Genomic DNA, 23041 nt, shown 5'->3' with positions numbered 1-23041 from the left:
TTGTTTCTGATCTCCAGCATGCACAGTTCTTTTTGTTTACATCTTTTATCCCATACATTTGTTATAATGCCCAGTGTTTTTCCTTATGGGTGAGATATTGAGGTTCAATCTATTCACTCTGGGAAAGATCCCATAGCCACCTCTCGACTAAGAGCAGTGGAATTCTCCAAATGCTTGTCAATGTTCATCATTGAAGGGGAAAGGATTGGAGGGCAGACTACTGTGAATTCTAGAAGTCTCAAATGTAGGCAGTTGGTGTTGGTAGTACTCAGCAGGTCAGAGTGGCATCCATGAGGAAGAGGATCACCAATAACTTCTCAGGTTGATGGACATTTCATTGGATCCGAAAAATGTGAAAGGTGTAAGCGATTGAGCAAGGGTTGGGAGAGATGAGAATAAATTATTATTCTCTGAGATTAATTTGAAAATGGGAGAGAATGAAAGCTAGAAACAAAGTAGAAAGGAGCAGGATAGTCTGTTCAACTCCTTGAGCCTGCTCCGCCTTTCAGTATGATCATGGCCAATCATCAAGTTCAATACCCTAATCCCTCCCCCACCCCATCTATTGATTTTTTTTTAGCTTCAAGCACTACATCTGCTACCTCCTTGGGAACACTGTTTTGGTGTCTCAACTTTCTGTGGGACTGAATTCTACGGGCTTGCCACTCTCTGGGTTGAAGACATTTCTCCTCTCAGATTTCTTACCTTTCCTAGAAAGGTTTGCCTCCTACCACTAAACTACGACCACTGCTCCAGCATCTGGGCCATCCTTCCTGCATCTAACCTGTCTTGTCCTGTTGGAGTTTTATAGGTTTTTGAGCTCCCCTCTTATTCTCCTAAAGTCCAGTGAATACAAGAGTGTGGTGCTGGAAAAGCACAGCAGATCAGGCAGCATCCGAGGAGCAGGAAAATTTTTGTTTCAGGCAAAAGCCCTTAATCAGATTCTCCTACTCCTCGGATGCTGCCTGACCTGCTGTGCTTTTCCAGCAACACAATCTTGCTCTAATCTCCAGCATCTGCAGTCCTCACTTTTGTCCAGTGACTACAATCCTTACTGACTTGATTCCTCCTGATGTCAGTCCTGCTATCCCAGGAATCAATTTGGTCAACCTTCACTGTACTCCCTGTACAGCAAGAATATCCTTCCTCAGAAAAGGACACCAAAACTGCACACAATTCTCCAGGTGTGGCCTTACCAAAGCTCTGTACAATTGCAACAATTATTCCTGCACTGAAAGGATTTGTAGATAGCACCTCTGGGCCACCCGGACGAACCAACCCAACCAACCTGTGGCACAGCATTTCAACTCCCCCTCCCACTCCACCGAGGATATGCAGGTCATTGGACTCATCCACCGCCAAACCACAACAACCCGACGGTCGGAGGAGGAGCGTCTTATCTTCCGACTGGGAACCCTCCAACCGCAGGGGATGAACTTGGACTTCACCAGTTTCTTCATCCCCCCTCCCCCCACCCTGTCTCAGCCGGATCCTTCCAGCCCGGCACCGCCTTCCTGACCTGCAGTCTTCTTCTTGACCTCTCCGCCTCCACCCTACTCCGACCTATCACCCTCACCTTGACCTCTTTCCACCTATCACATTTCCAACTCCCCTCCTCCAAGTCCCTCCTCCCTACCTTTTATCTTCTCCTGCTGAACACTCTCTGCTCATTCCTGAAGAAGGGCCTGTGCCCGAAACGTCGAATCTCCTGTTCCCTGGATGCTGCCTGACCTGCTGTGCTGTTCCAGCAATAAAGTTTCAACTTCCTGCACTGAAATCCTCTCAGTATGAAGGCCAGTTCGGTTTGCCTTTGTTCCTGCCTGCTGCACTTGCTGCTTGCTTTCAGCGACTGATGCACAGACACACCCAGAGTTCATTGAACATTCTCCCCTCTCAATTATTCAAATAATTCACTTTCCTATTTTTGCTTATATTATGGATAATCTTCTATTTATCTGCATTATACAGCATCTTTAAATCACAATTCTATTTAAGACCATTAGAAATAGGAAATAAAAACTGAAAGAACTGCGGATGCTGTAAATCCGAAACAAAAGCAATAGTTGTTGGAAAAGCTCAGCAAGTCTGGCAGCATCATCTCAGACATTCTCAGGAAGAGTCTCTGGACCTGAAACACTAACTGTTTTCTCTGCACAGATGCTACCAGACTTGCTGAGCTTTTCCAACAACTTCTATTTTTGTTTAATTAGAAATAGGAACTGGAGTAGGATGTTTGGCTCCTCAATCCTGCGCTGCTGTTCAATCGGATCATGGCTGATTTGACATTCCTCATGTTCCTTTCCTGCCCTTTCCCCATAATTCTTGATTCTCCTATTGCTCACTGGATAATCTCTCCATACCTGGGATCATACGATTGAATCCTCTGTAATACCACCAATGAAATGATACTTTTTCTTTTAAATAAGGGGACCAGTGTCCAGATGTGGCCTTGTACAGGTGCAGTAAGACTTCCCTACTCTTACAATTCAACCTACTTGAAATAAGGGCCAACATTCCATTAGCCTTTCTGATTACCTGCTGCACCTGTGTGCTAGTTTTCTGTGTAACATGTACATTCTACCCCCCCCCCCCCAAGTCCCTTTGTGTTACAGCTTTCTGCAGTTTCTCTCTATTTAAATAATATTCTGTTCTTTCTCCCTCCCAAACTGAGCAACTCTGCATTTTCCTGCGTTATACTTTATTTGTCAATTTTATTGCAACTTACCCAATCTATTACTATCTGTGAACTGTTTGTTTCTCTCTCTCAACCCGCCTTTCCACGTATTTTTGTGATATCTGCAAATTTGGCTACGTACGTTCACTCCCTCCAAGTCATTAATGTTTATTGTAAACAGTTGAATCTCCTGGTCACATGTCGCCAGCCTGAAAAAGAACTCCTTATTCCCACTCGCTATTTCCTACCCTTGAGTCAATATACGTGCTAATATACTATCTTCAACACCATGGGCTCTAGTCGTCTTATTTAACCTTTTAGATTAGATTAGATTAGATTAGATTACTTACAGTGTGGAAACAGGCCCTTCGGCCCAACAAGTCCACACCGACCTGCCGAAGCGCAACCCACCCATGCCCCTACATTTACCCCTTACCTAACACTACGGGCAATTTAGCATGGCCAATTCACCTGACCTGCACATCTTTGGACTGTGGGAGGAAACCGGAGCACCCGGAGGAAATCCACGCAGACACGGGGAGAATGTGCAAACTCCACACAGTCAGTCGCCTGAGACGGGAATTGAACCGAGGTCTCTGGCGCTGTGAGGCAGCAGTGCTAACCACTGTGCCACCGTGCCGCCCACGGTGAGTTACTCGGTAGAACGTCTTCTGAAAGTCCAGTTATGACACTGGTTCCCCTTATGTTTAGAATGTGTTCTTTCCATTCTGGTTAATTGCAATTGATCATCACAGAAAATTGATGTTATGGCTAAGGAAGAGACAGAGAAATTGTATTTGGGGATTGTGTAGAGGGGATTTTGTTCTCTATCTGACACCATGGCCCCCTCTAGTGCAGGCAAAAATCAATGCTCTATTGTCTGTCTATTTCCCATACTTAAGTGACTTTTCCTTGCTGTCTGTCTCCTTTGAACTTGTGTTTGGTGTCTGCCTCCCACCACCACTTAGTGACAAATTAAAAACCTTACAACTGTCAGCTTGTGTCCCCACTATTGGACATTATTTGAATATTGCTTTTGTGATGAAGGGCTTTTTCCTGAAATGTCTATTTTCCTGCTCCTTGGATGCTGCCTGACCTGCTGTGCCTTTCCAGCACCACACTTTTGACTGTAGTGCTACACAAGGCAGGTTTTATAGAGTGAAGGAGAAGACAGTGAGGAGAGTAAGCTGGGTTTGTTGGGAATTTAGGAAAGCAGAGAAGTGCTCAGAGAGAGGGTAAAACCTTGAGTGATAACCTTTTTAAGATGAAAAGTAATGTCATGTGCATTCTTTAAATAGACTGAATTCTTGAAAAGTGTCATATTTCTGTCATGGTACTTTTAATTAGAGCAATTTAGTTATAGAATGTGGAAGAGCTACAGAACTGTGGATTATGTAGCTTGCTACCACAGAATTCACACAACCAGATTTAAAGTTCAGTGATGTTGGGTTTGAAATGAGTCATCATAACCAGTCCAGGCCATGAAAGAATGACAACAAAGGAAGGATACTGGTGGAAGTTAGAGTTTCAGTTGCTGAAGATAAAGCATGCAGGAGATGGCAATAGACTTAGGCAGGTATGTTTAAGATTAACTTGCATGGAAGGGGAAGTGAACGCAATGAGCCTGTGTGACAGGAATTAATCTGTTAGAACATGGAAGATGAATCTTGTGGCAGTGTGTCCAGTTGCCTTTGGAATTAAGAGGGGAGTAGCTGATAGAACTGTGGGTTGATATGTACTTGACCTTTTGTTTTTGGAAAGCATTGTCCTCAGAATGTGGCTGTCACTGGCAGACTAGTGTCTATTTCTTTTCCTTAACTGTCCTGGAGTTCACTGGCTTGCTGCACCAATTCAGAGGGCAGTACAAAGTTAACCACATTGCTGTCGGTCTGGAGTCATACGCAGACCAGACCAGGTACACATGGCAAAGTTCCAACCCGAAAGGACATAAGTGAACCAGATGTGTTTTTATTACGTGGTTGTCATTAAGGTCATACAGTCATAGAGGTGTACAGCATGGATACAGATCCTTGGTCCAACTTGTCCATGCCGACCAGATATCCTAACCCAAACTAGTCCCACCTGCCAGCACTTGGACGGGTTGGACCGAAGGGTCTGTTTCCATGCTGTACGTCTCTGTGACTCTGAGTAACTTGCTGTGGATAACAGGGAGCCCATTAACATACTTAGATATCCATAACCTGTTTAACAGAGTGCCAAATAAAAGAATCATAAGCTTGGGGAGCAAAGAGGGCTTTAAACTAAGTTAGAGGGGTTTGGGAGTGTGTGGGGAGGGGGGGGTGGGGGGAGAGGAGATGTATGTAGGCTTTTTCAGATGGGATGGGCCAATCAGCTGGCGTTGTTTGCCAGTCTGAGGACAGGGACTGAGAACCGCTGACTACCTGACTCTGAAGGGAGGCTGTTTCTTACTGCAGTGACAGCAGCTCAGTCAGGGGAAGGGAATGGTGATTGGGTGTTGAATCCTTTTCTGTTCACACTGAGCAGTCTGATTGGCTGCTCCTTTGTGGATAATTGCTAATCCACTTCTCTTGTCCTCTGCTTTCAGGCCCTCCTTCTCGCTGGGTAACGAGACCCTCCAGGTGCCAATGGCCCTTTTTGCCTTGAACAGGCGTCGTCTGTGTGAGCAGCTACGTAAGAATGCTGAGGTGCCAAAGAAAGCGGTAGTGCTCCTGCAGGGGGGAGATCAACTCCAGCGATACTGCACTGACACTGATATCGTCTTCCGTCAGGTCAGCTGCAGTTTCAGTTACAATTGGGGGCAGCTGTGGGGATAGCCTGACTTCTGTTGTATTACTTTCACAACTGGCAGGTGGGTCATAGTTACTTCGGATATACAGCAGAGAAATTGGCTGTCAGTCAGACAGGTGCTGTGAATATATCAGTCCTGATGTGGAGGTGCTAGTGTTGGACTGGGGATGGGGGGGGGGGGAATCAAAATCACAAGTCACATGACACCAGGTTCTAGTCTAACAGGTTTATTTTAAATCACAAGCTTTCAGTGCGCTGTTCTGAAGTCACCATGTCTGCTTCCCCCCACTTCACCACCTGACAAAAGAGCAGTGCTCTGAAAGCTTGTGATTTCAAATAAACCTATTGGATTATAACCTGGTGTCATGTGACTTCTGACTATCGGTCCTTTCAGCAGGTTGATTTGACAGCTATCCAGAGAATTTCGATAGAATCTTACTGTGCAGAGAGCTATCTGGCTTGTCAAGTCTGGGGCAAATCAGGGCAGGTCTTATACACTTAATGGTAAGGTCCTGGGGTGTGTTGCTGAACAAAGAGACCTTGGAGTGCAGGTTGATAGCTCCTTGAAAGTGGAGTAGCAGGAATCTAGGATTTTGAAGAAAGTGTTTGTTTTGCTTCCGTTATTAGTCAGTGTATTGAATATTGGAGTTGGAAGGTCATGTTGAAGCTGTACAGGACGTTGGTTAGGCCACTTTTGGAATATTGCATTCAGTTCTGGTCTCCCTGCTAAAGGAAGGATGTGTGAAACTTGAAAGGATTCAGAAAAGATTTAGAAGGATGTTGCCAGGGTTGGAGGGTTTGAGCTTTAGGGAACGGCTGAATAGGCTGGGGCTGGTTTCCCTGGAGCATCAGAGGTTGAGGGGTGACCTGATAGAGGTTTACAAAATTGAGAGGCATGAATAACCAAGGTCTTTTCCCTGGGGTGGGGGAGTCCAGAACAAGAGGCCATTGGTTTAGGATGAGAGGGTAAAGATGTAAAAGGAACCTATGGGGCAATCATTTTCACGCAGAGGGTGGTGTGTGTATGGAATGAGCTGCCTGAGGTAATGGTGGAGGCTGGTACAATTGAAGCATTTAAAAGGCATCTAGATGGATATATGAATAGGAACGGTTGGAAGGATATGGGCCAAATGCTGGTAAATGGGCCTAATTTATTTAGGATATCTGGTTGGCATGGAGGAGTTGGATGGAATGGTCTGTTTCTGTACTGTACAATGCTATGCCTCCATGGAGGAACAGAAGTAGGATAGGAGGTAAAAACAATGACTGCAGATGCTGGAAACCAGATTCTGGATCATTGTTTTTACCTCGTTGATTTTAACCCTACTGCGAATCCTCCTGCAAGGATGCCTGCCTTGAAGAAGTTTTCTTCCTCTCTCGACAAGAATCTCAGGGAGTCCCTCTATGCTACTCTCTCCCCACCCCCACCCTCCTCTAGCTTATCTCTCCACGCTTCAGGCTCTCTGCCTTTATTCCTGATGAAGGACTTTTGCCCGAAACGTCGATTTCGAAGCTCCTCGGATGCTGCCTGAACTGCTGTGCTCTTCCAGCACCATTAATCCAGAACAGAAGTAGGATATTCAGCCCATTGAGTTGAATCTGCCAGTCAGTGAGATCATTGTTGAACTGATAACCTTAACTCATTTTTCCTGCCTTTTCCCCTATAGCCTTTGATTCCCTTACTGATCAAAAACCTGTCAACCTCAACCTTGAGTATATTTAATAAGCCAGCCACAACAACTCTCTGCAGTAAAAATCTCCACAGATTCACTACCCTCTCAGAAGTTGCTCCTAATCTGTTTTAAATGTCTGGTCCTTATTCTGAGATTTTGCCTTCTAGTAGTAGACTCTACCATGAGGGGGAAGCAGCCTGTTGAAGTTTACTCTTAAAGCCCCATGGAATCTTGTATGTGTATATGTCGAGAAAGTCATCTCTGAACCTCCAATGTGAATATCTAGAGCTCTAAACTGAGGTATGACTGATGCCTTGAAAATGTGTTGCTGGAAAAGTGCAGCAGGTCAGGCAGCATCCAAGGAGCAGGAGGATCGACATTTCGGGCATAAGCCCTTCTTCAGGAATGAGGAGGGTGTGCCAAGCAGACTAAGATAAAAGGTGGGGAGGAGGGACATGGGGGAGGGGCATTGGGAATGCGATAGGTGGAAGGAGGTTAAGGTGAGGGTGATAGGCCGGAGAGGGCCAACCTCCACTCCCGGCACCTTCCCCTGCAATCGCAAGAACTACTTTACTACTTTCCAATTGCAATAAAAGCTAATATTCCATTTGCCTTCAGTGTTGGTTCAGATCCTAGAGCACGCTCACTCAGGGCGTTGTAGGTCTTCCTACAGCACATAGACTGCACTGGTTCAAGAATGCAGCTCACCCCCACCTTCTCGAGAGCAACTAAGGATGGGCAATAAATGCTGACTCTTTCAGTGACTTGTATGTCCCATGAGTGAATATTTAAAAAAGAAAGTTACCTGCTGAATTTGGATGCTAGCTTTTTGTGATTCAGGCACAAGGATTCCCAATGCATCTGTTCTGTAGTTTTCTGCAATGTTTCTCCTTTAAATAATATTCAGCTCCTCTCGTCTTCCTGCCAAAGTGCATGGCCTAACAATATACTCAATCTGCTGAGACTTTGTCCACTTAATCTGTCTTTATCCCTTTGCAGACTGTGTCACCATCACCACTTGCCTTCCCAATTATTTGTGTCTGCTGCAAATTTGGCTTTAGTACATTCACTTTCCTGAATAAAGTCATGAATATGTTGGAAGTAACAGTGACCCCAGCACTGATCCCTGTAAACACCACCTGTTAGGTAGCCAGTCAGCTATTCATATTAGTCTATTACCTGGTGAGGGTGTGGTTTGCAGGGGTGTTGACAGGGGTGATAGGTTGGTGTTGGTTGCATAGGATGGGGGAATGGGTTGGGGGCCATTCGAAAGGAGTTTAGGGAACAGTGGGTGGGGTTTGTTGGCAGTGGTTTCCAGGTTGTGTGCAGATGACTGGGATGGTGGTTGGGTGATTGCAAGGCAGTTGTTGATGTTTGGTATCTTGACCCAGGAAAAAAACTCAGGAATTGGCTCTGCCATGAGCATTGCAGTGAATGAGGCTCCCCACACTGACCTCCCACATCGATGAATGTACTGTGTGAGTGTAGCTGGTAAATGATGATAGACATGATGTAATTGTCAGTGTCTAGCTATATGCTTTCCTGAATAATAGTGACTGATCTGGAAAGAGAGCAGATGAGAATTCTTTCCACACTGAGTGGTTGTGATCTGGAATGTGCTGTCTGAAGGAGTGGTGGGAGTACAATTCCATAGTAATGTGCAAAAGGCGATAGGGAAAAATATACCAAGTTCGGTGGAGGGTGGTGGGAAGTGGGATGAATCTGACAATATTTGTAAACAGTAAACTTGTTCCTTGTCACAGGAATCTTACTTCCACTGGATGTTTGGAGTGCTCGAGGCGGACTGCTATGGTGCTGTGGAAGTTGCTACTGGCAAGTCCCTACTGTTTGTGCCCAAACTCCCGGAGAGCTATGCTGTGTGGATGGGAACGTAAGGCTCCTTCTAGTTTCCAAAGCACTCCTACTGTTGCTGTTTGAGTTCACTTTGTTCCTGACCTCTGCTGGCACCCAGTCTGGTATTGCCGCAATTCAGAAATTATCATCACTGTGTTCAAATCCCTCTGTGATCCACTTCTCGTTTCTCTCATTTGAATTCCCCTGGGTTTGGCATCTTTGGCATTCTGGCCAGAGCATCACTGCAGGAGTTGCTGAGAGTAGTCACAAGTCCAGAGTTTTTAACAGCACTGGAACAGGCCCTTTGACCCATTGTATCCATGACAGTCATCAAACATCTATCTGCTCTCATTCCATTTGGCAACCCTTGGCTCATAACCTTGTATGCTGTGGCATTTCCAGTGCTCATAAACTCTCTTAAATGTTTGTGTTTCCTGCCTCTCAACCTTTTTAGGCAGTGGGTCCCACTCTCTGGGTGAAAATCTTTTTCCCCAGATTCCCTCTAAACATTCTGATCCATAACATAAAACTGTGCCTGTGGTTATTGACCCATCTACAAAGGGGAATGGTTCTCCATTTCCACCCTGTGTAAACCCTTCACAACCTTCTACACCTCAATCACCCTTTAGCCTTCTCTGTTCTAAGGAAAATAACCCAGCCTATCCGGCGTCTCTTCATAGCTGAGTCACTGCAGATGAGGCAACATCTTCAGCTCCCTATCTAGGGCAATCACATCCTTTCTATAGCATGGCAGTATAGTGTCATAGGCTCGACTATCCTCAGCTGCTTCATCAATTATTGCTCATAAAACAATACCTCCTTGCCATGGATCATTCTGGTGAACTTTTTTGGCCCCCTTATTTAAATAAGGGGGCCAAAACTGCTCATAACACTCTAGGTGTGGTCTCACCAGCACCTTGTACAGCAGTAATAAGACTTCCCTATTCTTACATTTCAGTCATCTTGAAACAAATTCCAATATCCTATTTGCCTTGTGCTTTGACAGGGTCAGTTAGACTTGAAACGTCAGCTCTTTTCTCTCTCAGGTGCTGCCAGACCTGCTGAGATTTTCAGGCATTTTCTCTTTTGGTTTCAGATTCCAGCATCTGCAGTAATTTGCTTTTATCCTATTTGCCTTCCTGAGTACATGCTGCCAGTATGCTAGCCTTGTGTGTTTTGCACACAAGTACCCCAAGTCCCATTGTGTTGCATTTTACTGTAGTTTTTCTCCATTTAAATAATATGCTGTTCTTTTGTTCTCCCTTCCAAGTTGACTTCACATTTTCCTACATTACTCTATTTGCCAATGTTTCGCTCACTTACTTAACCTATCAGTACCGTTTTACAAACTATTTGTATCGTTCTCACAACCAGCCTTACTTCCCACTTTTGTGTCTTTGCAAGTTTGGCTACACATCCTTCCTCCCAATCAATAACGTTTATTGTACACCGTTGCGGTCCCAGCACACAACCCTGTGGAACCGCACTGGTTACAGTTGCCAATGTGGAAAAGAATCCCTTATCCACACTCTCTATTTCCTGCCCATGAGGCAATTCTCCATCCATGCCAATATACAACTCCAGCACCGTGGGTTTTTATGGCTTGATGTTTTGTGGTGCCATTCTGATTGCCTTCTGTAAACCCAAATAAAACACATCTTCTGGTTCCCTTCTATCTTCTCTGGTTGAGACACCTTTGGAAAAGTCTAATACATTTCCCTTTCATGAAGCCATGCTGGCTGTGTTTGATTAGGTTATGATTTTCCAAATGTTCTGTTATTAGAGCCATTAGGGATATATAGCACAGAAACGGACCCTTCAGTCCAACTTGTCCATGCCAGCTAGATATCGTAAATAAATCTAGTCCCATTTGGCCCATATTCCTCTAAACACTTCCTATTCATATACACATCCAGAGGTGCTGTATTGTACCAGCCTCCACCACTTCCTTTGGTAGCTCATTCCATACACACACCACCCTGTATGTGAAAAAGTTGCCCCTTAAATCCCTTTTAAGTCTTTCCCCCCCCCCTCACTTTAAACCAATGCTGTCTAGTTTTGGACTGGCATGCCCTGGGAAAAGACCTTGTTTATTTACCCTTTCCATGCCCCTCATGATTTTATAAACCTCTAAGGTCACCCCTCAGCCTCTGACGCTCCAGGGAAAACAGCCCCAGTCTACTCTGCCTCCCCCAATAGCTCAAACCCTCCAACCCTGGCAACATCCTTGTAAATCTTTTCTGAACCCTTTCAAGTTTCACAACATCCTTCCTACAGCAGGGAGACCAGAATTGCGCTCAGTGTCCAAATTGCTTACTTAATATTTAATTTCAGTATTTTCCCAACATTAGATTTTAGGCGACTTGGCCTATAGTTACCTGCTTTTTGTCTCCCTCCCTTTTTGAACTGTCTCTTCGACAGTCTTCCTATCCTCGGTTACTTTTCCAGGATTCAAGGAATTTTTGGAAAATTACAACCAATGCGTCAATTATCTCTAGCTACTTGTTGAGTATTGTTATGCTCAATACAATTCCTGATACCTCTGATACTGAAGCGGTTCAGGTGCTGCAAGGCTTAATCGATATCCAGTTTTGAACTGACTTGTTGCATATTACCTTTGTGCCATTCAATTGCCAGGTAATAACTTTCCCAAGCAAGAAATAATCTAACCACCATCCCTTGACATTCAGTAGCAGTAGCATTGCTGAATCCCCCATTATCAATCTCCAGGGAGGTTACCCTTGACCAGAAACTCAGCTGTTATGACATGAAAACAGATAGACAGCCAAATCAAATCAGCCTCCCTGTCCCTGTATTCACAACATTGTAAAATTAAAGCGTCGAATGATCCTCAGAATTGCCCAATCGTTCCTAATCAAACTTTTAAAATAACCCACACCAGACACCAAGTTTATTGCTGAAACAAAAGAATTAACAATTCATTATTAATACAGTAATTTTAACAAAGTAAAATCAAGCAACAAGATAATCTAATTAATGTCCATGTTTTAAACCCAATCTTCTTCAATTCTAGCTCCACACACACTCACAGTCACAGTGAGCGATAAACGAAGAATAGTGCGATGTAACCTGGCTTTTGTCGGTATGGTTTGTGGTGATGCCTATGTGCAATTTGCAAAATTGGATATATATAGTTTTCCATTCCACCACTTTTTAGTTATTAATAAATATAAGGAATAGTTGAGGTCCTTATGGGATGTCCTGTTAATGAGCTGTACAGTGTGGAGAAGTTGCTGCTTCAATTCTGCTGCCTGTACTGACTCCGGAGATTATCAGGGAAGCAGCGGGGGAGCTGCATCTCTGCTTGGTGATCTTGATTAAGATAGAGGTACTGGGCAAGGATGTCATTTTCCCGCAGCTCCCCACCTGTCAATGTCTGCATGCGATTGTTGGTGTTAGGACAGTTTGAGCCTGCCCCTGATGCCCCCTGCAATCAAAAAGCTTACAGATATTCATGAATAATCACAAAATTCTGGTGCTGAAGGCACCTGCTCACCAAGCTTGAGTGTTCAGGAGAGAAAATTTTTCCAATCATTCTGGTCTGTAATTCTATTTACTGAGCTGTACCTAAAAAGTCTGAGATTTCCTGTATGGATTTTGACTGGGACAGACAATGAGGGATTGGGATTTGTTACTCTAATTTGTCAAACACACTAATTAATGGAAGCCATTATTTACTCTTGGCTCTCTGAGCAGATTGAAAGTGGGAGTAATTATTTATCTGCTCTGTATCATCTCCCTGTGTAATTAATACTGCAGCTGCTGCACTCTTGTTGATTGCAATTATTTGTAGCTCTAATTAATGTATTGATTAAATGGTCTCCTTCAGGTTGCATCGTTGTTCTCCCCACAAAGAAGCAAATTAGAATTTGTTATTTATTTGATTTAATAAAATCTGAGCTTTCTCTTTGTGCTGTTGATTCTGGGATTATAAAAATAATTTTGGACTCCTGTAAAAAGTGTAAGTTAGGTTCTCAGTAAGGTCTCTTCTGTTAACAACAAGTTACAGTCGCTGCTATCAACAGGATAAACACCCACCCACTGACTCAAACAGAAGCCAAGGATAGAATCATATGTTCATACAATACAGCCATTTGGCCCATTGTGCCAGCATTTTGAGAAAGCTGTTCAGTTAGTCCCTGCTCTTTCCCCCAAGGCATATACAATTATTTGTCCAGTTCCCTTTTGTAAGTTCCTGTTGAATCTGCTTCCCTTTCAGAGGCGACATGTTTTAGATCATCTACCCAACTCTCACCTCCTCTTTGCTCCTGAATTTAATCTGTGACCCTCTCACCTGTAGAAATAGATGCTTGCTCTTTATTCTGGCAACACGCGTCTTTCTTGAATAGTTAGCGATTGTCACTTAGGAACAAAGGAACTGGCGTCGGCCAATTATCCCCTCAAGCCTCTTCCTTCATTCAGCGAGATCATGGTTGATCAGTAGCCTAACCTTAGACTTGTCTTTGACCCATATCCCTTCATAACATTGCTTAAAAAAATCTATCCCCGATTTAAATTTAACTGAACCTGCATCCTCCTACCTTTTGTGTGTACAAGTACTTCCTAGCATCTCTCCTGAACAGTCTGGCCTTAATTCCCAGACAATGAAGAAATTAATATTCTATGTAAACATGATTTTATTCAGATCAATCTTTGATTATTTAAAAACATTTTTTATTTTCGCAAGTGTCTCTTACACAGGTTAGGAGTATCTATGATTCTATGGAAACTAGAAGCTTTCTAATGTATTAGCTGAGTTACTGTGCAGAAATTGGAATCTGGTGTACTGAGTTACAGTTCAGAGATGTTATGACACCTCTGGAGCAGGCAGGACTTGAACCCGGGCCTCCTGCCTCAGTTGTGGGGGCATTACGACTCTACCACAAGAGCCTTTTTGGTGGTACAGGCAGAATTGCTTGAACACAGGAGCAGCTGGGATCTAAATCTAATTTAGCTATGGGTGAGTTGGGAAATATTCCAGGAAAACCTCTTCCTGAGAAAGGTGAGGGGAATAGGTTAAACAATTTGCTGTCACTTCTGCAGTCACTGAGCAGTTGCCCATTGAGAAACAGCAAATTGTGTAACTCAGTGCAGTCTGTTCAAAGGAGTGAGCTTTTGAGAACAGACAAAGGGGGCAGGAGGACAGAAACCAGATGAGGCACACTCAACCTTCTCTCTCTCTCTCCCTCTCTCCCCTTCCCTCAAAGGATTCACAGCCGTGACTACTTCAAAAAGAAATACTCCGTGAATGAAGTTCACTACGCTTGTGATGTAAGTCTAACTAAATCTTTTGAAGTTTCTGTTTAGAGAGCACGGCAAGGATATGAGCTGGAGTTGGATGGGAGTTTGAAAAGATTAGAGAGAGGACAAAGGATGATGCCATGGTGAGATGGGAACGCTGGGATGAGAAAGAAAAATGGAAATTACTGGGAAAGCTCAACAGGTCTAGCAGCATCTGTGGAGAGAAATCGGTTAATGTTTCTGATCCGGTGACTCTTCCCCAGATCTGATACAGAACTGGGATGAGAATTTTAAATTCCAGACACTAAAGAGATTGGAGCCACCATAGGTCAATGAGCAGCGTGATAATGATTGAATCTGATTTGGTGAATGTTAGAGGCTTGAAAGAACTGAAGTTGAGAGGAAGCTGCTCAGCTTGTCAAAATTAGAATGGGGGGAGTATGGATGAGATCTTTGGAAAATGAACTGGGGAAAGCCAGAGAGAAATGGGTGATGTTACAGAGGTAGAGTAAGCACCCAGCGAGAAATGGGTGATGTTACAGAGGTAGAGGGAAATGGCAATGGATCAGAATGTGAACTGGGTGTTAAACAGGATCCAGTCTGGCCAGTGATGGAAACAAGACTTGAAAATATAGCTGGAAAGATTCATGCAGGTAAGGCAACATCTGTGGAGGGAAACAGAGGTAATGATTAAGTTGATGCTCTGTGTCAGGATTGAGCAGTTAACGAAAGATGTGGGAAGGAAGAAATGGAAGATGTGATATAACTGGAAGGGATTTGCAATTCAAATCATAGGGAATGTGGCAAAGTCGGGAAGACTTGATTCAAAGGAGCTTTTTTCTCATAAAGCTGCAATTGAACTTGAGTTACCAATGTTTTATTCATCCCCTGGAAACTTGGTGTTTGATTTCTTCTAGATCATGCAGGAGGCAAAACATAAGAACGAATAATTAATAGAAAAGTCAAGGTGCTGTGGTTGCTGAGCATTGAAGTAGGGAAGAAAAAATACCGGAAATAATCAGACCAGGTGGTAGCTGTGGGAGAGAAACATTAACTTTCAAGGTCTGTGATCGATAACTAATTAGGAGGCAAAGGCAGTGAGTTGCAAATGAGGTGCAGGATTTAAATGGCAGGTGGCTGGGGCAGAGACATTTGGAGCTGTTCCACAGAGATCAGCCAATCAGCACTTCTAGTTGAGGAGGGGTTGCTTAAGTGGGGCAGCGGCATTGGGAAAACAGTGACAGGAGGGAGGGAGGGTACCAGGCAACAGAGGGAGGGGACACAGTCGCTGAGTTTGGGGTTTGCAGAGAAGGCAGTTTGGGTTCTGCCAGAGCCACTGAGCTGATTGTAGCCTGGGTTCAAACATGGACAAGAGGGGAGGGCTGATGTGAGGTGAGAATGACTGCCCTCTACATCAAGGCCATATTTGACAGTATGGAACGGAGGAGTCCTAGCAAAACTAGTCAGTGGGAGTCAGAGGGAACCTATTGTTTCAATTGGTTGAAGTCATTACCTACCAAAAAGGGTTTGGGATTACTTGAGATTGGTCATCTCGCCCTCAAGGCATTCCTGCAGGAGTTTCTTAGGATAGTATCCTAGACACAACCATTATCAACTGCTTCAATGACCTTCCATCCACCATAAGATCAAAGTGGCGATGTGCAGTCATCACTAAACAATGTTTAACACTACTCATGACTCCTGAGATACTGAAGCAGTTCATTTCCAACTGGACAAGATCCAGGTTTGGACTGATAAATGCCAAGAAATATTAGTGCTGTACAGTGCCAGACAGTGACCATCTCTAACAGCGATGGTGTTATCACTGTAGCAACATTCTGGAGGCTAATATTGTTGAGAAACTGAATTAGATGAACCATATCGATACAGTGGCTACAAAAGCACTTCAGAGTTTAGGAATCCTGCAGCAAGTAACTCACCACCTGACTCCCCAAAGCCTGTCCGCCATCCACAAGACAACATTCGGAGTGTGATGGAATACTTTCCGTTTGCCTGGATGGGTGCGACTCCAACAACACTCAAGGAAGCTTGACACCATCCAGGACAAAGCAGGCCACATCCATAGCAGCGCTGTGTGCCATCTATAAGATGCACTACAGAAATTCACCAAAGATCCTTGGTACCTTCCAAATCTATTCTCCCCCTCTCATTCCCCCCCAAAAAATCAATCTACAGAGGCAAGGGCAACGATATATGGGAACACCACCCCCTGCAAGTTCCCTCCAAGTCACTCACCATTCTGACTTGGAAATATATCGCCATTCCTTCAGTGTCACTGGGCCGGGGGGAGCCAAACATTTAAGTAGTCCTCTTTAAACATCTCTTATAAACATGGGATCTTGTGCTTTTGAGCTGCCAGGAGCTAAGGAGATGTGCAAGAGTTTTAAACCTCTAACTGAAGGCCTTGCAAGTCCCACTGGATGTGTTCCAGAGTTATATTGAACCTTTTATGATGCTACACCACTGACAGATGCTGTTCAGTCTTCGGTGAAGTGAATGTGTGTGATTCTGCATCAAAGAATTTCATTCTGGGGAGGTCTCCAGGGAGTCTGAGTTTAAAATCAAATCATGAGCCCTGGATGAATGAAGTTCAGTGCCTGACTGTTTTTTATTAAAGACTAATATATCTCTCTGTTTATTATTATCGTGCCATGTATTTGCCTCCATTCCTTCCCCTCTTTTCCATTAATTAAAATAACCAGTCCAGAGGCTGAATCTTCTTGACAAATGGTGCTTGGGGCTGGGCTCCAGCACCTTGCAGTAATCTGTTCTTAATGACTCTATCACAGCTGTCCTGGGTGGCTGTACCCCCTGCCAACCAACATTAACCATTCACATACCCTCTCATCTTGTTATTTCCCTCACTGCTTCTTTTTAACATTTACATTTAACATTTACGCCATTTGATCATCTTCACAGATCTTGGGGGTGAGCACACCCTGATGTGGCTTTGGATGCAGAAAGTGATCTCGGATCGACTCTGGTTTATGTCGAGTGGAGGGTGGGAGGCTGCTCTGGGAGAATATTGAATAGTTGAGTTTGTTTTGTCCCTTCTTTCTCCTACCCACCCCCCCCCCCCCAAAAAAAAATTAATACATGGTGTTATCACATATGTTTCTGTTTTTGTGAAGCTTCAATAACCAGAAACATTAACTGATCCCCTCCCTCCACAGCACCTCCCTGACCTATTTCTGGCTCAGCTTTCCAGCAGCTACATTCCTATTGTTCCTTTATTCTGCCGCTGTTTTTACAGATTTGTATTTCTCCATATATATTAGCCTCTCTCAGTACTTTTGTAAATCTCTCCTTCCAATCCACACTTAACCCTCAGGGTCAAGGTTTGTTTTGTATTAATCCTGACTCTGGTCTTTCAAGGCATTAATGCTGATTGACTATGACTGCACCAGTAGAGATAGGAAGAGATTCTGTCCTGTTTATTGTTGAATATCAATTGCTGCTTGCTGTAATGAAGCACTGGGTTGTTTAAATATGCTTGTTTTTTGTAAAATCTTCCATATGTGCTGATTCTTAAACTGAGTTTGACTGAAACAATGTTGGAATAATATTGATTTTGTTAGTTAACTAAGTACAGTACTGTGTTCCTATTCTCCACTCTGTACCCATGCTCTCTTGCCATCACTGCTGCCAGCCATGCACCAGTGTTCCCCCTCATTCTGTTACCTGCTCTGCACCCACATGTATTCTTCATTAGACCATAAGATGTAGGCCATTCAGCCCATTGAGTCTGCTCCACCATTCAATGAGATTGTGGCTGATCTGATCATCCTCAACTCCACTTTCCTGCATTTTCCCCACAACCCTTGATTCCCTTCCCCATTAAAAATCCGTCTATCTCTATTGTGAATATTTTTAATAACTCAGTCTTGACAACTGTCTGCTGTAATGAATTCCATAAATTCATTACCTTCAGAAGACATTTGTCCTCATCTATTTTAAGTAGGATGAGGAGGAATTTCCTCTGAGCAGTGTACCCTCTATGCACCCACATTTTCTCAATCTGTCCCCCCATGCTCTCTCCCTGTGTACCTTTTGAGCTCCTTTAGCTTTGTAACAATTAATTAATTTCACAGATGCTGATGTTAGAGGCTGCTCACATATAGCATCTCAAGATATTCTCTGTGATCGCTGTGATTTAGCTGGCAGAGAGGCAGCATGATCTTCCACATGGTTTGAGATACAAGCCTGCATTTCCTAATAAATCCTTCAGAGAACCATTTCAGTCCAGACAGGGACATGATGATGCAAATGGATTCCAAATTGTGCTCCAGATTGTGTTCCTCCAATCTGTCCCTTTGACACATTGAATTCATTAGCAGTGATTAATTGTTGTAGTCATAAGTTGTCTTTGAATGTATTTCTGTGGAGCTGATATAATGTGATGTCGTCTGTTTTCTGTTAAAGGTTTGTTGCCTTTTGCCCAAACAAAAGCAAGATGCCACAGCTGCTGAAAGGGGAATGATGACTGCAGGCAGAGAGGCAACTTGCCCTGAATCCTTTGAGAGCTGGATGATAAAGTTTGATAGCATTTACAGAGGATAATAACCCCTGTGGGCATGGTTCTAAAATTTAGAGAGAGGCTGTTCCAGGCATGTGGTGGTGGAAATCAGCAGCACCTTAAAGGCTGTAGCTGCTGAAGTTGATTGAAATTTGCAAATTAAAATGCTTACATTTTTGTTTCAAGGGATACGAAGCAAAGGTTAATAGATTGAGGTACAGAGCTGGGAAGATATGGTTCACAGATTTAAATGACCTTGTATTCCTATGAAGTGAAAATGGAGACTACACAGTGAACACGCATAAATATGGAGGTGGCTCAGTGAAACTTGCAGGAAATGAGAGGCCTGGACAGTGTGGATAAGGAGAAGATGTTTCCACTAGCTGGAGAAACTGAGTGAAGGATGAACCTCTAGATGAGGAATTTCTAGAACTGAGATGAGGAATTTCTTCAGCCAGAGAGTGGTGAATCTGTGACATTGAGTTCCACAGAGGGCTGTGGTGACAAGTCATTCTCTGTATTTAACACAGAGATAGGTTCTTGATTAGTTATGGGATCAAGGGTTCCAGGGAGAAGTTTAGGAGAATGGGATTAAGAAACATATTGGCCATGATTGAATAGAGGAGTAGATTCAGTGGGCCAAGTGGCCTAATTCTACTAGGTCTAGTGGTGTTATGGTCCAACGTTTTGGCATTTTTGGTCTGCGCTGTATCAATGAAGGATTAGTTTACCTAGTACTGCTCCCCACATTCTGCCTGCCCATTCTCCCTTGTCTCAAAATCAAATTCCCTCTTAAATGTCTTGATTGAACCTGTCTCGACCACGCTGTAAGGTCATGCAGTCCAGATATTAATTATTTGCTGTGTGAAAATATTTTTCCTTGTCATCATTGCTTTCTTTCCCATCTGTGTGCTGTGGTTCTGAATCCTTCCACCATTAGGAAAGGCGTTTCTTTGTTCAGTGAAGAACCTTCATGGTTCTGTTAGAGGCAAACAGTCCCAATAACTCTGGTCTATGTCGGTGAAGTCTGCTGTCATTGGAACCATTCTCCTGAATCATTTCTGCACTCTCTCCATTGCCTTCAAAAGCAGCTCTCAGAAAACTAGTGTTTCCAAATAAACCTGTTGGACTGTAACCTGCTGTTGTGATTGTTAACGTGGTCCACCCTAGTCCAACACTGGCACCTCCACATCATATCTATTTGCAGGTGTTGTAACCAGAACTGGGTGTACAGTGTGGCTGAGGCCAAACAGTGGTTTAAATAGGGCTTACACAACTTCCACGTGTTTTTGATCTCTTCTCCTTTTAATAAAGACTATGATGCTACACGATATATAAGTCACACTCTCAGCTTTTCCTACTACCTTTGATGATCTATGCTGATAAATAGCCAGGACTCTCCTTTTCTCCTTTTGCAATTGCCCCCTTTCTTTTATTGTCTCTTGTCATTCTTCTTTTCAAAGTGAATCACTTCACCCTTCCCTTCCCTCAAGTTAATCTGCAGCTAATTTACCATTTCCACTAATTTACCATTTCCACTAATTTACCATTTCCACTAATTTACCATTTCCACTAATTTACCATTTCCACTAATTTACCATTTCCACTAATTTACCATTTCCACTAATTTGTCTTCGGCTCTGCACGACTCTCACTATTCAGTTTTGCGTCATCTGTAAATTTAGAAATTTGGCTGAATGATTCCTTTCTGCTCCTAAGCAGTTGGAATAATGTCAGCCTTGTTCCAAACCCAACAATAAGAGTTTGGAGCACTAAAATCTAGTCTGGCACTCCTGTACAATATTGGTAGAGTTAAGGTATGATAAATTGATTGTTTTCTGTTTCGGGTGGACGTAATGATCTGATGGTACCAGTTTGAAGAAGAACAGGGTAGTTGTTGTGGACAATATTTATTCCTCAATGAACAGACAAAACAATCATTTAATCTTAAATATTGACTGATGTGTTCCCTACATTACAACAGGTACCACATTTCAAAAGTACTTTATTGACTGTCTTAGAACACTGATATTGTGAAAGGGCTATATGAATGCCAATCTGTCGTCATAGTTATATATTTGGGATGTTTCCCTCAGCTACTTTTTAATGCTGGGAATAACAGGGCAATGCTTTCTGTTTACAGGTGGCTGAGGTGCTGAGGAAGTTGCAGCCAGATGTGCTGCTCACCCTGGTACGTACCTGTGCAGTTAGAATAGTGGGAATTAGGACAAACAAGGGACTGGCTCACTGTGGTCAGGCTCGAGAATGTCCAGCTTGACCAAGATTCATGGAGGCTGGAGAGCAGCTTCCCTTGTGCCTTAGTACTGTGACTTGTACTGAACCACCTAAGGGTTGCAGGGTCTTCTCCTCTTGACAGAGAAGCAGATCCATCATTGTAAATGTACAGCTACAATGGGTGGTCTTAAACAGGATAACATTGTTGTCAGTCTGATGAATGTAAATGTAGATGCTGCTAAATTACATTATAATAAAAGGTTTGTAGGGGATGCTTTTTATATTGCTTAACCATAGCTGGGGTAAGCACTCCTGTCTGAAAGATGTGTCAGTGTAGTTATCCAAGAACTGAGACTGACTGGCTTCATCATGATTACTAATATTGTGTAAAGCAACTGATTGGATACTACTTATTCAAAGTTTGTGAGAAGATTTGTAGCTCGGGTGCTCGTTGTTGTGGTTCTGTTCGCCGAGCTGGGATACTACTTATGCTGCACTACTGCCAAATAAATCTGTTCTTATTAAGTAAAAAGTGACATATTTAGACTCTGCTGTTCTTTGTTATTTTTCTCATGAAAACTCCAAATCAGCTCTCTTCCCCTTCCCCCCCACCACTCTGTTCCAGCAATTACTGAGACTTTAAAATGTATTCAGTAAATACAGAATTTAATGCATATTTGTTATAATTTCAGCGTGGTGTGAACACTGATAGTAGGCACATTACTCGAGAAGCTTCATTTGATGGAATCAGTCAGTAAGTGCTGTTTCATTGCCTCAACTTGTAATAGTAGGACTTCTAATGTATAATTAACTGATTTACGTTAATAATGCTTACAGTGACTCTCTTTGCAGTCTGCTAACTGGTTGCCCATTAAAACAATTAAGATTAAGAGCAGTCTATCCTGACATTAACGATACATTTCACAATTACAACTGAGATCGAAGGGTGCTTGTACTGCAGTGGTAGTGTCCCTATATTTGGAGCTGAAACCTGTGTCAAATCGCACCTGATCTAGAGCTGTGTGATGACATCTTTAAACAGATTGATTAGAAAATATCTACCACTGAGATCACTGCACAAACTTGTGATTTTTAACAATCATTTGGGGTGGCATGCCTCACTGTCAAAAGTCGTGGGTTCAAACCTCACTTCAGACGTGAGCACTTGAATGAGGTGATATTGCTTTGTCAAATGCTTTTTCTAAAAACATTAAAGAACTGAGGAGCAGAAAGTTCTCCTAAAAATGAGCCTTCCTCCCCTTGCCAAAACATTCAAAAACAGATCAACTGTTTTACTGCAGAATCTCACCATGCATGTTTTCATTTCTCTACATAAGTGACTGCAATTCAGACACAACTTGTGGCATATAAAATGTTTTGGAAGATCTAAAAGGCATTGTAATTCCATGTTGGTTAATCTTTAAAATGTACCTTTAACTGGTTGTACCCAAAAGTTCAGATATTGTACTGATTATAAAAAGTAATTCCACTGATAAGGCCTACAAGCCTTGGAACTTTGATACTTGTTTATAATGTCCTCTTTGTTTACGAGATTTATACAATCTTGGAATTTTACAGAACAGAAGGAGGCAATTCAACCTATTGTCTATCCCAAAAGAGCTACCCAGCTAGTACCACTCTGTAGCCCTATTTCCAAAGCCTTCTAACTTCATCGCTTTCAAATATATCTCCAGCTCTTTTGAAACTCACTCCGGAATCTCTTCCACCATTCTCCCAGGCAGTGCATTCCAAATCCTAACAACATTGAGTAAAGATGTTTCTCCTCATCTCACTGTGAGCTGTCTTCCCGGCAATCTTGAAATTGTGACTCCTAGTTACTGACATACTAACTAGTGGAAACTGAACATCCGTCTTAACCCTGTCATCACGGTCACGCATGTCCTTTAAGGAAAAAAATCTGCCTGGTTTGGCCGACATGTAGTTCCAGACTCTCAGCAGTGTGGTTGATTTGAATGATCTGTTATTGAAACATTTATCTGTGCGGGAGTAACTTCACCACATTGACCTCGGCTGTTT

General features: G+C 43.1%; 1 protein-coding gene across 1 annotated transcript in view; it reads left to right on the top strand.

The window, feature by feature from the left end:
* pepd (peptidase D) overlaps positions 1 to 23041 on the top strand; it is a 108729-nt gene that overhangs the window by 6334 nt on the left and 79354 nt on the right. Inside the window, exons 2-6 of the mRNA XM_087995687.1 lie at positions 5241 to 5424; positions 8880 to 9007; positions 14199 to 14262; positions 20913 to 20960; positions 21697 to 21758. Of these exons, the coding sequence (XP_087851813.1) occupies positions 5241 to 5424; positions 8880 to 9007; positions 14199 to 14262; positions 20913 to 20960; positions 21697 to 21758 (486 nt within the window). The remainder of the gene's footprint in view (positions 1 to 5240; positions 5425 to 8879; positions 9008 to 14198; positions 14263 to 20912; positions 20961 to 21696; positions 21759 to 23041) is intronic.

Source organism: Chiloscyllium plagiosum, unplaced genomic scaffold (genome assembly GCF_037043375.1).
Source record: "Chiloscyllium plagiosum isolate Xiang-an unplaced genomic scaffold, Cpla_swu_hap1 HiC_scaffold_17, whole genome shotgun sequence".
In the NCBI taxonomy this organism is placed as follows: domain Eukaryota; kingdom Metazoa; phylum Chordata; class Chondrichthyes; order Orectolobiformes; family Hemiscylliidae; genus Chiloscyllium; species Chiloscyllium plagiosum.
This window is presented reverse-complemented; position numbering and strand designations above follow the sequence as displayed.